Below are 18,217 nucleotides of genomic sequence, written 5' to 3'. Positions count from 1 at the left end.
TTCGTGCATGGCAGATTCGACATCCTTAAACGTTTGAATTGAATGTCCTTCCTTAAGCAGTTTTTCATGAATAAAGTCTAATCTCTTCATTCTCTGCCGCGTATATTGTGACTGGGCTGCTTGGAGTTGTTCTAAAGCATTGTTATGTCGTTTACGCTCCTCTTCAACTTCTTTAGCGTTTGATTCTCTCATACTAGAAAATAAATAATTACTCCCCGAAAAAGCTAGAGCATTAACAATAGCTCCACCGACCATCATCGCAATTGTTGCCATGTTTATATGAATATAATATATTCAAATGTTTAATTACTTCATTATGTCTTCCGGGATAAGCCCTTGTTTGATGAGCATATCCTTCGTTGCCATTGCTAATCCAATATCAAGAATGGCCATACCAATATCATAACTATTAAAATCTAGCTTGGGAGGTGTGGCTTTAGTAATCATTTTAGCCATACGGGCATAGCCAATGGCCAAGCCGGTGACCACCGCTGAATGATACGTCGCGTTTACCAACATTTTACCGTCTGTAACTGGAGTAGTCATGCTTATTATAGCATTATATGCGGGCTAACCTCTAATTGAACTTGTTGTTGCGGCGGGGGTGACGTTTTCTCTTCTCCGGTCTTATAAAAGAACCATACAGCCGCTATACCAACAACTCCTACTAGGGCCCATGTTTTAATCGGATTATTATTTGAATTATTTATTAATTTCGCTTTGCGCGCCAGCCCACCCTTTCTTCCTGCGGCTATTTTCAAAGGATTCTTTGTCACTCTGGGTTGTTTTTTTGTTTTTCATTCACATGTGGTGCATTCACATTCTCATTCACTGGTGGTGGTTCCTCATTCACTCGTTGTTCCTCGTTCACTTGTTGTTGCGTTTCCACAATCTGTGGTGGTGTCACCTGTTGAGTCTCCATTATTTATTTGAACTTCGTTCTTTATATTATTAAGTGGGCATGTATGTTTAAATTGACAATACCTAGCCGTTATTAAAGCTGTGGTGAACGGAGCTAAGAACATTCCGAATCTATGATAAAACTCACAGCTCACTGCGCTTATAGTGTGTTCGATGAATGGGTCTTTCTCTAGAGATTCGCATAAATACATGCAATGTTCTGCCGGGATGGGGAGAAACGTACTAGCTACGACTGTGTATACTTGTAATATAGACAACCCTATTGTTTTAGTCATGGTAGCTCCCAGTCTAGACTCGTAACGCGCGTACAGTTTTTTAATTTCTTCGTCGGTCATGTTATCAATTTTTTCGATGGTATAATTTTCCCCCAAATATTGGGAACATTTTCCACCAAAGCCGCGAGTCTTTCTCTATGTTTATCTAAAGATTTATCTGTAACTACTTCAGCATGTTGATGTGTTTTTTGATCAGGCTCAGATTCTTTGAGCATTTGTTCGATGAGTTCGTCGCATTCCATAATGTAATACCTAAGGAGATATTTAAGTCTAACATAATATAATATGACATATCCAATACAACCCGTAATAATGAACTGTTGTGAAAGAATGATGATTTCGAACCACATTTTATGTAATATTAACCGCTAATGTTCAATTTGCTACATTTTGCTATATTTGCTACATTTTGCTAAGCAATTGCATAAGCAGCTGGTTGATCGGTTTTAAATACGAGTTTACAGTGCTTCATGGCCGCTAACACTTTTCTGACTTTATCTCGTTCCAGCTTGGTATAAATGACGTCATTTTCGCGTAAACATTCCTCGAATGAATCTCGATCTTTGCAATGAAAGAGTGCTACCCATTTGGTCTGCTCTCTGAGATCTTTCAGGACAGAGTTGTATTTTTGAGTAAGTACCCAAACGCTATGCTGAGTATGCCGTCCGGAGAATGCTAAATACGAAAGCATATCTTTCTTTTTGGTTAGTTCTTTACTCGCGCTGCAGTCGTCTATTACGAAAAGGGTTGATTCTCCTTTTTATTTTTCGTGACATACTCGGAGGCAGTCTTGTAAACGATCGCCCGGATCGACTCTGTGTACCCCGTCGTCATTCATTACCCAATCTCTCGATAGGTATGTTTTATTAACGCTTATAGTCGGACACAGAATAATAATATGATCGAAAACGTCCCGATAATGACTTTCTAAAATATCTAGAATAAAAGCTGTTTTTCTGCAGCCCGTTTGCCCGCATATGATAGCGCAGTGCGGATCTTTAGGTAAAAGATTATCAATAGATTGCTTGCACGAATCTCCCATTCTGTATATTAAGTTGCGCACCCATACTCACGTACAAATATATGTTTAATTTACCAGCCGTTTCCTGGAGCTTCGTTATCTGTATTGTGGCACCCTCGCTAGCATTTTCTATTCTCCTCCCACTGCCGTGTAGTTGGTCATCATCCGTTGTTCGCATGTCAAGCCATAGCACGTACTTCGTGGTGAGGTATTCACCCATCGATACACTCCCGAGAGACAGATCTTTCACGACCGAGTTAACTTCCGGGGAACGTTTTATAGAAGGGAGATTTTTAATCTCATCCCACTGGTGATACGCTAGCATTCCTTGACTATATAGTTGATTAGGAACGCCCTCGATAGTCAATTCTACTTTTGTAATCTTGGGATTGTAGAACTTCTCGGTATTTCTTTTAAACGCATCGGAGGGGTTCTCGAACAACATTAAAATACCCTTCAACGATCTCGTGGGGACGTTTAGATTGATATTCCACATTGTATCATTTTTGTCCCTCGCGATCTCTCGATGTTGCAGCACGCGATCGTACAAAATGGCTAAACTTCCGGTATAATGGTTACGAATTTGTCTGGCTAATTCGGGATCCGTTATCATATCGTACTCCAGCGAGATATTGTCAATGGAATAGCTAGCATCTTCAGCAGATCTGATTACTCTACCGTAGTCATTAAAAGTGAGTTCGTATTCTAACCTATCGCCTAGGGATGCTTGATAAAAGGGCATGTGGGAATCTAGTAATTCAAAGTCTAGGGGAATATAGAATCGGTTACCTAATACATCGGCAACGGCCTTATCTTCTTTGTTGGTATCATCACCATTTTCAGTGCCAACGCGCAGTCTCAATGTGTTCTTATTACAAATACCTTGGTACTGTAAGTTTTCCCGCTCTTTATCCGTTCTCCAGAGATCCATGTAACAATAGTATACATCGCTATCGTCGATACTCAAAACCTCATTACCGCTAATTTTAATCGCGATTTTCTTAACAATAGCACGACCTATGTTCTGAACAGGCTCCCTGTTAACGTTGGTAGAAGTCAAACCAAACGTAAATGCTAGTCGGACAGTTCCTGGAACTAACACATCGTGTGCGCCGAGATTAGGAAAGCAAACCAGAAGCGTTTGATTCTGATCGATGGTACTAGGGTTATTAGTTATAATTACAGACTGACGAATTGCTTTAACCCCTAATGGATCTCGAAGTCTACGTTGTGGGTTTAACTTGCGTCCGTATTGCGAAGACATTGTTATATTGAAAACATGTACCCTATGTTTAATATAAAAATGGCTAATTTTGAACATAAGGACTTAGATCTTAGTACCTTTGATGACTTTGATAACCAGAATCCAATCGAAGATACTGATGAAACCAACTTTGGTGGCACGAATCTTAACGATGAAATTTTACAATCAACCGTCAATGAATATTACGATTCCTTTAAAGATGATAGTCCTATTGTTCGTGAATATTCAAAGTTTGAGATAGATAGTAAAGGAATATTGCGACTGCGTGGCGCTCCGGATATTGATCTTATACATTCTCGTACTCGTAAGCCCCTAGCCTTGTCTACGATAGCTGTTAAACACGGCATCGGCACTGTTCGTGATGAATTAGGTTTTGTGGACTACCGACGACCAAAACTTTCCGCGAAGACTACTAAGGTTCTTAGGAACTCGGTAATACAGATGATTTGGAAGCTTCCTCGATGGTGGCCTCGGACGGACTCTGAGAAATCTTAGATACCTATTACGATAATTCCACGTTACAGGTACCATCCTTGGAGTTTAGTATTAGGGAATTACGAGGTCTTGACAAGGCAATGCGAACAATGCGGGGAGAACTCATCAATAATACAGCCAAGATATCCGAACTCAACAATCATATAGCTTACGAGAAAACAAAACTTGATGAGGCGGGTGATGATGAGTTCAGAAGACGCCGAGTAGAGGAAAGATTGCGTAACTTAGAAGATGAAAGATCGGCCCGCCTCGAAGCAGCTTCCAGTAATAGAAAGGCACTTTGTTCGCAAATCAGTCGTTTTCGAGAAACTATCGATCAAGTCCTCAACGATGACACTACACTGGCCAATAAAATTAAAACATTGTTCAGAGAACAGGGAATAACAATTGCCAGTATTTTAACCGCGTTGGGATTTATTATATCGACTTTGACTCTCACGTTAACAGGTGGCACAGGTGGTACAGGTGGTGGCGGATCACCTCCTAGTGATAAAAATGGTATAAAAGAGTGGATAAAAAAGCATTTAAAAGCATTAGGATCAGCACTGGGAAAGCTCGCTGAGAAAGCCGCGGCCGCACTTCCCGGTATAATAGGGAGTGTTGTTTCCTGGCTATTGAATTTATTAGCTAAGACCACCACTTGGCTTAGTCAAAACTTGTGGGGGTTGATCGTAGCAATTGCAGGGCTGTTGTACGTGTTCACTAAGAACTATTGAACCAAGTCAGTTCGCTAAGAACTATTTAACCAAATCAGTTCGCTAACCAAATCATGAGTAAACCAACCGCGACTCCACCCACTACAAGCGCTGTTTTTTCATCGATATGTTGTTGATTTTTAGTCTCATTATGCGGTGACACTTGTGGTTGTGCGTTAGTAGATGTGTTAGCGATAGTTGGTGTCTATGGCTTGACTATTCCCTTTTCACCCGTGATTGTTTGCGTTATTAATTCGACATTAATATCTGAATTTATACCTGGTTTTTGTTGATCGGTAGCGATAACAATTTTATTATTATAGCATATCACTTGACCGATCTTAAGTTCCATATTACTCGGAGACATGTATAGTCCCGGCGCATAAACGTAGTCCACTTTGGATTGAGCGTACTGTAATGCATCTTGAAAACGTTTTATAGACGATGGTATGTCAACTTGTGAATTAATGGCGTCCTCCACGTTTGCGACAAACTGTTTTTGCGCATCGAACGCCGTCCCAGTACCGATGATTCCCGTTCGTGTTTGCGATTGCGCACCGAGAATTGCCCACACATAAGTTCTTATCGATTCATTAAATCTTACAAATCCTGGGTTAGTAAAATTATTTTACGTTTTATCATTAAGAAATTCATTCCAAGCGTCATCGTTCAGTTGTACAAATTTTTTAACAATATAAATTAACCCACTCTTAAAACTCATAATATCCCCTCTCCAATCGTTACTATAAAGTTCCCAGCCTTTATACCAATGACCGGTTTTTAGATGATGATCATACATTCTTGCGTAAAGTTTGCTGTCCTGCCGCAACTTACCAAAATAAACTGGAAGTTTATTAAGTGCTTTATATACATAATTGCTTTCTTCTTTGACGGATATATTTTCCTCTGTGTAAGGAACACCTAGACCATGGTTTGCTCCTTTAATACGCCAATCATTACTCGTAGAAACATTAAATTCCTGACAAATACGCTCATACGCGGACCTATCATAATTATTATTTATGGAATTCCACGCTCGATCCTGCGGTAATGGAGCATTAATTTCTTTAAGTATACGTCTAATCTGATAATACACGTGAAATAATATAACAGACTTATTTAGCATATATCCTGGAGCATTAACAGATACACCACATCCCGTTGTGGCACACCATACGGCAAAGTTTAACTGATTCTGCCAAAATTGCATCGGATTGTGAAACCAATCGTGGATCATTTTATCGCTAGTTGCCGTGACCCTGTACTTTTCAAAGATATCAGGTAATTTAACGAAAAAATCATCACCATAGGAATTTACCATAATCGATAGATTAGTAATCTGTCTCGATTTCATATTTAAGTTATGATATAGTATCATTGTATATTTAATATGTATGTTACACTCCCGGGAATAACAAATGGCCAGTCTATTCAACTGCTTCGTACTATCGATAACTCGGATGGTCAGCTCGAAGTCGCTCTATGCGATGTAACGTATTACCCACTGTGGACCAATATAAGTGCTGCAAAAAATAATAATAGGATAATACTAATGACTATATATGGTATTATTATCAAACGCATTACTATACCTGATGGGTATTACAGCGTAAGCTCACTCAATGATGAAATTTTAAAGCCTAATGGAGTTAGTCTCTCACAATATGAGGCGACTGGGACAGTGAAAATAGACCATGGAAATCCACCTATAATTGTAATAGAACAACCAGGTACATTGGAATTTAGTCGCTTAATTGGCACATATCCTGATGGAGATACATTGCCCGATTTAGTTCCCTATAAGGAGTTGTGCATCCATCTTGATCAAATAAGCACGACAAATAAAATTCAACTAGAAAGTCCTTCAACTCTTACTCAGATCTGTTCCAGTGAAAAATGAAAAATATAATAGCGGTAGAACGGAATCTTTCTCGTCATTACAATATAAAAAAATGAAGCATGGTATTATTTCAGACCTCAAAATTTCTGTATCAGATGTAAAACACCAACCAGTACATATAGGATACTTAAGTGTAACACTCCATATTGTAAATAATGGTTGATGCATCAGGCCCTGGAACGCTCAGACAATGTAATACAATTGCGCTTTCCGATCTCGGAGACACGGAAGGATTCGATAAACCCGGTAACAATGGTAAGTTATACGCTTTACACTTACACGATAATGTATACAAGCGGAAAGAAGTTACATTCACAGGTAATCTAGAAGATTTAAGCGATGTCGACGTTAGTAGACTCATTAAAAACACTTCGTACAATATTATTCTCAACGGCGAGAATAAATTGACTATGGTCGAAGCAAACATCGAATGGCTACTGAATATCGTCATTACCCCACCTTATGTGATGATGGGTAAGGGACATAATTTAACTAAGATAATAAATAGTGGCATCGTACTCGCGGCTTATATCCCGTCAAAGCGAAAAAGTGTGTTAGTCACTCCCCTGCCAGAAAACCCAGGTCATATGTTATATAGTCGTCCGGCAATCCAAAACGTTAGTTTAAATTTGGTTACTGAATTCGATGATATTAAACAGAACTTGAGTGCAATACCTAATATTTCCATGCTTATTATTGAAGTCTTGTTCGGAGATGCACCGGAAAATGCCTTTGAAATATTACCAGGTCTATCGATTAAATGGCTAAAGAAACACCAACGTTGACGTTGTAGCAGCTAGCATGGGACTCGGTGTAGCCGGTGTCGGTTTATTATCAACTATAATCGCCGCGCCTATCGTGCTCGGTATGGAAATAGCCGCTGGAGTCTCGGGACTGGCAGGAATAGCGATAAAATTCATTTCTCGTTGGTTACAAAAGAAAGCATTAATACACGATAGTATTCGGGTACTCGCCGAAGCAAAGTTGAACAGCATTGAGGATCATATTTCGACAGCAATGGTCGATTGTAAGATATCGGAGGAGGAGTTTCGTTTAGTGTTGTCAGAACTCACCAAATACAATAAAATGAAGCAGGAGATTCGATCAAAATCTCATAAAACCAATGGTATTAGTGAAGACGAGAAAAAAAAGTTCATAGAACAGGGGAGGCAACAGGCGCGTCAATTATTCCGTGCCAAAACCAAAGAACTGGTTGGAGATTAAAAATAGATTGCTTACTATCGTTTGATCACATTTAGACAAATGCTTACATAAATATATATAATAATGGAGAAAGCTTTTAAATGGAGAGAATTACCACAAGGTTTTTATTATATCAGTGATGTCAAACCAACCAAATACGGTTATCAATTGTTTCGTATCAATTTACAAGAAGAGTGTAGTTATATAGTCTGGTCTCCTAGTAAAATGAACGAAGAACTTAATAGAAATGTTGAATATCGCTTTATCGATAAAAATAATGAAGAATATTTTTATTACCATTTAGGCTCATCTAAAGCAATGATTGGCCCCAGGTATTGGTGAGCTAGAGCCAATTTAAGTTAATCTCATGACTATCGTTGAATCGCAACATCATTTTGGCATAAAAAATGCCACCTGTAGTAGCAGTATAGGTATATGAATCCGGCTCCAGTGGAGTTGCGGCAGAACCCCCATTACCTATACTACTATCCAAGTTAGAATTGATCTTCGGCAACCCGTGCTTGTCATAAGAGGCGATTAACTGGATTGGGTGGATTGGCTCAGTGATTGGTTGATGCATGTAATCATGTCCCGATATGCGCAGATCGATGCCTATGATCTCAATCACTGGATTGTTTGGTCCAAACTCAATTATTTAGAGACCTCTGTCATATATCTTGAATATTGCTGAGTGTGGCATGAACAACAAACACAATTGTTTTATATTTTTAATGTATTACAACACTCTAAACTACTCACAAGGTGATATGTTTTTAACACAAATAACATGACTGGTATTGACTATCAAACAGTTTGTGAACATTCATCAATCACTTGTTCGTTAACTACTGATGAAAATGTGCCCCTTTTCCCAAAGGCTGTTTGTGTGCAATAACTAGTCCTCCACAATGAATACTTGCCCACCACTCAAGATTGCAAGTATAAGTAATGTTCCTGATACCAGCATTGAAGACTCACTTGTTTCATTTGCAATTTGTTAATAGATATGTATTTGATGGGTGTAACTGCATATTTGAATGAATATTTAATTTTTCCCATACTGGTACTTTGATTTTCATCTTTTCACTTATTTCAGCTCGATGGAATCACATTGAAAACTTGGATGACTTCTTCAATCGTGTTTACCATTATCATCAGCGCCATGGATTCCTGTGTATGGTACTGGAAGAAATTCTACAACTTGTGTAAGAATGATAATATTTTTGCAAACCATTTAGTAAGTTTTTGTATATTTAAGCAGCCCTATGTACATTCGGATGCTTTAAGGTTTTTTAAGCATGTATATTATCACAGCATATTTTGTTTTTGAAGCCATGCTGTGCTTGGACATCTCAGAGATGTGTCAGAATGTGTTTATCTCTGTTGTAGCCATGGAACATTTGTTTGGCACGTTGATATTTCAATCCTAAGGTCACAGCCAGAAAATTTGTGCCATTAAATTTTCCATAGGCATGAAGATCGAAGCGGGAAGAACAGGAAAACATGAAAAGTTTTTGGATATCTACTTCTATATTGTTTTGTAATGATGTTTTAAGGCTACTGCTTGCCCTTTCATGAGGTGAATACTGAGTAAGCATATGGTTGAGAAAAATTAAATTGGTTCTCAGCCAATGGCTTTTGAAAATATTGTGTGGTGTTTTTTTATGTTCAAGCTAGTATGATGTTCAAATGAGCATTTAACCAAATGTTCTTTTCAATAATTTCCGCAAAATGATGTTATTCTTAAATATTCACTGCTGGGGGCATGTGTTTGAAATGGGGAATATTTAAAAAAGAAATTAAAAAAACTTTTTTTGTTATTTTTTTTGGTGAAAATGGAAATAAAAATGAGATGTGCAGTAGACATTATGATGAGGTGGGCGCAGCCTGAAAACCAAGATGTTTTGTTTTGTTAAGCCTATGCAAGTTAATGTATGTATGGGGGGGCACAGGTGGCCACAGTTGTCTAAGGCGCCGTGATTCGCTGTGCAGAGTTGTGTCGCTTGGGCACGCCAGAAACCTATGATTGTTGGTTCGAATCCCAGTTCGCCCCAATTACGTTTCTAGGTTTGTCAGCACCATACCTGTGCTTATGGGTTTCACCGAAGTGGAAAACGTCTGAGACCTGCATCACTTCGAACTTTCCTCCCACATTAAGCAGACATGCCATGATATAACTGGAATAATGTTAAAAGCGGTGTTAAACCCAACTCACTCACTAATGTATGTACATGCTTGGTGATATGTTTAAACAGGGTAGGGTTAATGTACAAATATAACAATATGATGTGGAAGGCAATGGTATTCATGAGAGAGAAACCAATTAAGCCACAGCAGCGTTAGAAACTAACTGACAGTTTTTGACCATAGATCCCAGTAGATAACATATAGCAAAACCCTTTAAAAGAGCAAACTTCTGATGGTCCTTATGATACAACTATTCGGCAGTTTAGCAAGGACTGTAGGACTTGTGCCAATTTCTATGGGATGAGTAAGTGTGATAACAAAGAACTAGTTTGAATTTTTGCATTGAAATTATCGTATTTAGCCTTAGTTTACCAACCTCTTAGGGCTCAATTCCCAAACAAATAGTTGTGACCATCAGCAGCGACACAAGCAATTCTGATGAGGGCTGTGACATTAGTGAGTCAGATTGTGTTTAAATTATGAGACTCTTATGGTGTCATTCCCTGTACCATTGTGTAACACATGTGCGTTTGCGCTGTTCCTCCTACCATTGTGCATCCCTCCATTCAAGATGTCAACTTGTACACATAACACAATATCATTAAAATCAGATCTTAGTTCTCGCTATTGCTAAACAAAGATCTGAGGACATCCCATTAAGGGTCATGTCAGAACGACCTTTCATCCAACCAATCAGAGCGTCCCTTACCAGATCATGAAAGTGACAGTCGGAATGAGTTTTCTAATCATGCAACCATGAAATATTTAACACGGGGTATTCCGAACGACAGTTTCGGGTTTTATGATTATATCCATACAAGCTAGGCCATCTATAAGCCATTCCAGAATTTTATTCTTATCAGTTTTAATTTTTTTAATCGAGAATACGTCAAAATATGTTTCGAAGCGAAGTTGCCAGTTTGAAACTAGTGTCGTAAAGCTCGAGAAAGCTGCCTTCTGATTGGCTAATGTAGATTTCTTGTCAGTCATTTCATTGGTCGGTCAAAATTCGCGAAAAGTCACTCTTACGTGACCTGTAATGGGATGTCCTCAGATCTTTGTTTAGCGGTAGCGAGAACTAAGATCTGATTTTAATGAGATTGACTCATAACAATGATAGTTTCTTAAACAACTTTTTCCAGTGATGGGAATAAAACTAACAAACAGCAGATATTGTTGGGTACAGGGTATTCATTGCCATGTACCCTATTGACATTTAATTGACTATTCCCAATTTGGAGTTATATGGCATTTCATCGTTCTCATTTCAAGCCAAACGGACTGTACTTCTTGGGATTACTGGATTCAATCATCTTCTTTCTCTCAGTCTGATATTCAAGCTTTGATGCAGGACCGTTATCAAAAGTAGCTTGCATCCAGACATGACAATCTATCCAAGTGTTGCTTCTATAGGAGTATGATCGCTTTCACCAAGGACTCACTCAAGCTGACGTTGAACCTACACCAAATGTTCAACCACGTGAATTGGAGGACAACACAGATCGGCACCTACAGGATTCAGAGATTCATAATGCACTGATCTCCGTTGTGCAAATTAATAAGCAAGCTACACTCACTTCCACAGTGTTTACTGCGACACACTTCACAGGGATTCGGCAATCTCAATCCGTGTTCAATGTTCAGCCTTGGACCGATCAGAAAATTGATTAGGGCGTCACAGGGAGGTGATAAACTATCTCTCTGTTTGACGGGAATACAGGATTGTTAACCAGGCGACGAACCCCGAGGATTGGAAGAGGTTCAATGATCAACCAGGGATCATCAGTGAACAACATTATGTTTGAAGAGCTTCCTCTGGAGTCTTAGCTACGATTAGTCTTAACAACTTACGTTCAAAGATAAAATATCTCAAGTTTAAAATAAGATACATTTTCGAAACTATCGTAAACCTGTCGCAGATCACACAAAGATATGATAGCTATATCGTAACTCTGACAGAGAACTCATTTGTGTAAGAGATTGAAAAAATGGGGTGTTTCCTTATGATGTCACGGGGATTTCCCAGCCGATGACAATAACAACATGGAGAAGTGACACAAAATTCAAGATCACATTGTCAGGTCACATTGTTTAACACGCAACTATTTGAGTGAAATTCCGTACAATCCTACATATGTCCAAGATGTAGAGCTTTGTCCTTATGATAAAAGATGCCGCGAGTACTCGACCACAAATAGCACTCGTGTTCTATACAAAGACATTTTTCAAACCCAATAAATAATATAATCAATAAGTGTATAGCTATTAGATATGAAATAAAGTGCAAAAAGATACTTCAATATTTCCCTTAAAATGGAGCTTGCAGAACTTTATGTGAACACATTGCGTACAAAGTCAAGGTCAAAAGTAAGGGACCTTATCCTAAATGCCAATGACTAGACAAGACCTTTGATCAAACAGCAGGTGTTCAGCGTTTAAGATGCGTGTTCAAGTCTGATGTTAAGTGATATATACTGGGTCTATCTAGATCCATAATTCTTTTCAATATTTAAAAGTGACACTAATTTCTGTTCCCAAAGAGAGATAATGTTAGAATTTTCTTCAAGTTATGTTGTCTCATGGAACACGCCACAATTTAACGTGAACACACATATAATGTAGTCTTTTTTTATCCTTTTAAATTAAGTAGAGCTAATAAACTGATTTGACTGACTTCATTTCAATCTGGCTGAGGGGTGAAATACATTGTAAATGTGTCAAATCTATTCCAGAATGTAGATCGATGATGTTTGGCTTGTCTGACAGCATTGCTGAGGACCATTTACTAGTATTTGTCTGTTTAACCTATACTTAACAACGATTTTATTGTTTGAAAGGGTCTCAAGTATCTATATTTTTTTAACATAAAACATGTAAATGAACACTTATCAATTGTTATTTTGGAATCGGTTTACTGAATGCAAAATTCAAAGATTATTGTGTTGAAAATGTCTATTTTTTATTTGTCTGTTATTAATCAAAGCAGGATATGCAAAATGGAATATATACAAGCCATGCAGTAGTCTGTTGTGTGGGTCATCTACAACTCCACCCCGGTTAAACGACTGATTGTCCATAACGCTAATGAATTATTTGGACCCCAAAGCAATAACTGTATTTTTCCCTGAATATAATAAATAATACATCAACTGCTTGCTTGTTGTATTTGTAACTAAATATTCGTATTCGACACGCTATATTCGTGATATGTATCGTACTTGCCTCATGATGTATTCTTTGCAGCCCTATTGTCTACGAGTTTGGCAAGACTGCAGTATTCCACGCTCAAGTGCATGGATGTATATCAAGGCTGATTTGTGAATCATGTATCAGGACTTTCTCTGATTTGAAAACAAACCTGCTTATTCTGGAATCAGGACAGACTGACCTAATGCGAGCCTTTTGGTGCGCTTTATATGTGGTATGCATAACTGTGTTGATGTGATGAGGAGCCTGATGATAATATTTTTTTTTATCATAGTGTCAGTGTCGCTAGCTCCCAGTTGGGCTTCGATGACAACACGTGGAGGTGTTCACACCTTTTTGTTGATGCCCAAACATAAGAATCGAGAGTGCATCTATTGGATCACTAAGTGGCCGAGTGTTGGTCTGCAGACGAACAAACACTGCACATCAACAACCTGGAATTACAACACCCATGGTTATAGAATCTATTGCCTCTTCACCAGAACAAAACGTCATCGTCAGCTCTACCCTAATGGGATAGGTTATCAGTGGAACTACACCGTGGTTATTCACCCGCATCACGGAACCTATTACTCATTTTCGTCACAGCCGAAGGATCGTGTTGAAGATCTTCATCGACAAATGCATTCAAGCACATACCAACCCGATGGTATTCAAGAAGCAGCTGTTGTTTGCCTGGATATTATTGCATCAGATGGGATGGCTGGTCAACTTCAAGGATTTGGAGACAATCCCCACACAACACCTCCAGTTCATCGGAGCAAGGCGGGTAGGATGTTCATTCCGCAGGACGGGGGGACAAAGATACAGAAACAAATATCATTGTCACTCAAACAATCTCTGACTTTTCGGCAGTGGCAAGAATCTTAGGCCTCCTATTATCAGAAGAGGCTTTTTCAAAGAGAGAAGCCAGCTGCAACTTTGACCTTAACAGTGCTTTCTGAGACTATTTCTGCAGAGAGACGATTGCAAGATTAAGATTTGACTACAGACGTCGTTACTGCATTATAGCTTCAGGGATGGCTTCGGGAGTTGAACGTGTGCAAAGCAATCTTCTTGACACCATTCACACCAACGCATCACCTGGGGAGTGGACTTGTAATATCAACTGGTGACAGGTGTTGGTCCGCAGACGAATGAAATCTATTCATCGACTGGGCGGAGGTAGTACAATCGTCCCGACTGATGGTTCAATTGGACAACTTATGGTTGTGTGGTACATCAACAAGATAGGATCGATGAAATCCACATTGCTCCTGCGAATGACGATCCAGTTTTCCAAACTGGTAGACTCACATCACATTCAAGCCAGAGACATTCCAGGGATTCAAAATGTGATAGCAGACACGCTTTCCTGACTGGATCAGCCATCCTCGACAGTGTGGCATCTCCATCTGGAAGCCAGAAGTGAATCTTCTTACGTCCAGATACAACAATCAACTACTAAGTTTTGTCTACCCCATATTGGACCCACAGGTGTGGGATCACGATGCTCTAGCCATCCCTCAGGAAGGACTGAACACTTACATGTACCCTCTGACAGGCCTTCAACCTCAAGTGGTGAATAAGATCTCAGACACCAAACGACTTCATCTGCTTTTGGTTGCACCCTTCTGGACGTTGGTTCAACAACTTTGACACTAAACCATTTCATCCTGCTTTCTCGACGTTTTTATTGTGAAGAATATTGGGAGACGCTATAGAATCTATAATAGCAACTAAATGGAGACCTGACCCTAATGATCGTAAAGCTATGGTTGATAGATCATAAAGGTGATCCAAGGGCGAAGTATAGAGTTCGGGGTAACCTACCCTAACACCGCGACAATTGGATGTGTTCAGTGCCAATATAATATACCAAATAAACTGCATTCCTGTGCATAATAATGAAAAATAATGAATCGAAAAAATAATATATTTATTAGTTCCCATTTATAATAATTTTAGCCGCTTAGATTACGAAATACCCGAAATAAAAAATATATTGAAACTAAAAGTGCTTTCATAAACTAGTTCTTGGTAAGAAATGCGCTGCCGCAGGCTATATTTAGAATTGTCAAACAACTTTTATCAGTGTACGATAAAAAGTGGCGAAATTTGCTATTTGTTTTTTCCGTACGAAATTGTGGACAATCATGTCTGTTGTTTTTTTCAGACCAATTCACAATCAATTTTACACCCTCAGATAGGAAATTTAACATTCTTCATCTCTGCGTAATTTTATAATATAAGATAAAGATAGTGCTGCACAGCTGCAATTATTGCACAACATTCACTTTTCAGACTTATGAATATACTCTTAAAAAAAAGAAATGGGTTGTGGTTAATGTCGGCGTAGCCGTCTATCCAATTCATCCTATAGGTGCTCTATCGGGTTTAAATCCGGGGATCTGGAGGGCCATTGGAGAACATCAACGTTGTTGTTGTGTGGACAGGCTCTTGTGATCCGTGCTGTATGCGATCGAGCCTTGTCCTCCTGGAATACACCGTTACCGTTGGCTGCAGTTGGGAGGACGAGAATTTTGGAATAGATATGGACCAAACCTGTCCTGCCATGATGAGAGATAGCTGCCCACATCATAACACTAATCCCACCAAACCTATCTACTTCCTTTATGCAGTTTCCGGCGTAACATTTTCTCTGAAGGCTGTAGCATCCATCCCCTTGACGGAGGAGAAATCTTGATTCGTCACTGAACTAGACATCTCCATTACAGTTGAGGCCATACCCTGTGTTTGCGACACCAATGCAGTTGTTGTTGGTCGACTCAATATAACTCGTCGAACAGGACGTCTGTTCTGCGCAGTACGGTTATTTGGGTTTGCGGTTGAAGTGGCTGTGGTTGTCCTTTCACATAGGTGGCGCAGTTGGATGTAGCAATCTTGGACGGGGCTGGTTACTCTTGGTCGTCCCTTGGCCGATCACGTGTTGACCCATGCTGTGGAAACCAATCACATAGCCTTGTGATTGTGCTGGGTGCTCATTGAAAACCTTGGCTACAGGTGATCGTGATTCCCCTGCCTGCAAGAGGCCTATGATGTTGTTTCTTTGCACTTCTGTTAATCTTGGCATGTTGTTGAACTGTCACTGTTTGATTGACGCAGATGCAATGCAATCAAACCCTGCACTATAATACTGTTCATAGTGCTGCTGCACTGCAGTGTGTGCAGCTCCATGGCCCTTTGTTAATGGACTGGGTGCATGTTTCCCGACCAATGGTTTGCATGTTCTTGTTGTGATCATTTTGGTCCGGGAAATTTGTCACTGACACTACAACACATTAAACCTCTTCATTTTGCACCTCTTGGTCCGCTAATTTTGCTTTTATGGCCAAAAATATTTGTATTGCCTTTCTTTGTTTTTGAAGAGTATGCGCTTTTGAAAGATAACTCAGCTTCCTGGAGGTTAAAGGTCAATGTTTTTACTTCATAAGTAACCATACAAACAGCTGATGACCCTTATAACTCTCATGGTAGAATACTCATCCTGGTATAGGCATGGATACATGAAAAAAAGTAAAAATGTACGAGAATCTGTACTTTACTAAGAAAGAGTTATCCTAAATTTATAAACCTATTCATTGGGATCTCTATTAAGTAAGAAATATGTTCAAATTGTTACCTTGCGTTTTGTTGCTGTGTGTAATCTGACTGCACTCTTAACATTATGACACGACTGGCAGACTGTCAGCTAGGGTTGAGGCTAGAGTAGCTTTCCTTTGACAAAGGGCAGTTACTCGAGTGAACAGACCAATGGATTGGTGCGAAAGGCAAGTAAAAACAATTTGTGGAGGCAATTGTTGTTTTGCGTATACCCGGTATGTAGTTTTGCCACTCTATAAGAAACAGGTTTCATTTGGAGCTATATTGGCTACTGTCACTGTCCGATTGACACACCACATACCCTGTGACGTAACATATATCAATGTGCGCTGTAATGTACAACCCTTTTGTACATTTTGGTCAGTAGACAGTGAGATGAATCATATTGTATACGTTGTATGTGATACAGCATACTACCGTAAAGATATACGTTATTGCTACATGAATTAACGTATATCACCACTGATCTTACTGACTGTTTGTTTAATGTGCAAAAACAAAATGTGAACACGCTCTTAATCACCTGTTTCGATTTGGCAATGTGATAGTTCGTGTGACGTCACCTATATTCGTGAGTCTGTTCCGCGAAACTACTTCTTGTAGCATAATGGCTTAAATCAGCCTTGTATGGCTACAAAAGTGCATCTAGTCCATATAAATGCATTGTATATTACTACACAGCCGTGACTCGAAGTAAAATAACTTCTGTCACTGGTGGAGTGCATTTCCTCATGCGAGAGACTGCTTCCGGTATGACGTCACTTTGTTGACAGTTTGATCGGTTGTAGATTTTCTGATACGAGAGTGAAAGCCGGTTCGAGCCGAGATATATGTGAGTTGACATTCAAGTATTTTATATTTATTGTACATCTTCCTAACTGAATGAAATACTGAAAAGATTAATTATATTCTTGTAAATTAATAAATCTTATTGTGCAATTCTTAATTGTGAAATTATTCTTGAAAAATTAAATAATTAAAACTGTGTGGTTGGTGGTATTGGGAGTGATCCACAATTCGCTTCCAGAGCTGTACCCCTGTATCCACCCCCTGAACCGTTACAGTTTTATGGTGGCAGCGGTGGGATCCGTTGTGGATCCCATATATATAAATAAAGTAAGAATAATATTTCACAAATATTCCAAATTGATAAGATTCCATAAGTTAAAAGATTTGTGACAAATTTTTTTATAAAATGGAAAATATTTCATCTATCAATTCCCTCTCAAGGAGAGTGGATCATGTTAATGGTCCGGCTGGAAATTTACGCTCTCGCCAAGTGTCCAATATTTCGGAGCTAAGTTCTGGTGAAAATACTGGTACTCGGTTTCCAGATGTTGACTTTGGTCAACCTTCCAGACATGAATTGTCTGAGCAACTCAATGCTGTGAGTCCAGCAAATTCACCTGCTGTTAGTTCAGTAGGTAGGTTTTAAAATGATCTGCA

The 18,217-nt window shown here is 39.1% G+C and overlaps 1 protein-coding gene across 2 annotated transcripts in view; it reads left to right on the top strand.

Moving 5' to 3' along the window:
* LOC124122155 (autophagy-related protein 9A-like) overlaps positions 1 to 18,217 on the top strand; it is a 279,064-nt gene that overhangs the window by 38,585 nt on the left and 222,262 nt on the right. For both annotated transcript variants that reach the window (XM_048386919.1, XM_048386914.1), the window contains exon 3: positions 8,871 to 8,979. In XM_048386919.1, the coding sequence (XP_048242876.1) occupies positions 8,871 to 8,979 (109 nt within the window). The remainder of the gene's footprint in view (positions 1 to 8,870; positions 8,980 to 18,217) is intronic.

Source organism: Haliotis rufescens, unplaced genomic scaffold (genome assembly GCF_023055435.1).
Source record: "Haliotis rufescens isolate VD_foot unplaced genomic scaffold, xgHalRufe1.0.p SCAF_10, whole genome shotgun sequence".
Classification (NCBI taxonomy): domain Eukaryota; kingdom Metazoa; phylum Mollusca; class Gastropoda; order Lepetellida; family Haliotidae; genus Haliotis; species Haliotis rufescens.
Note: the sequence above shows the minus strand (reverse complement) of the source record. Positions and strands in the feature narration are given on the sequence as shown.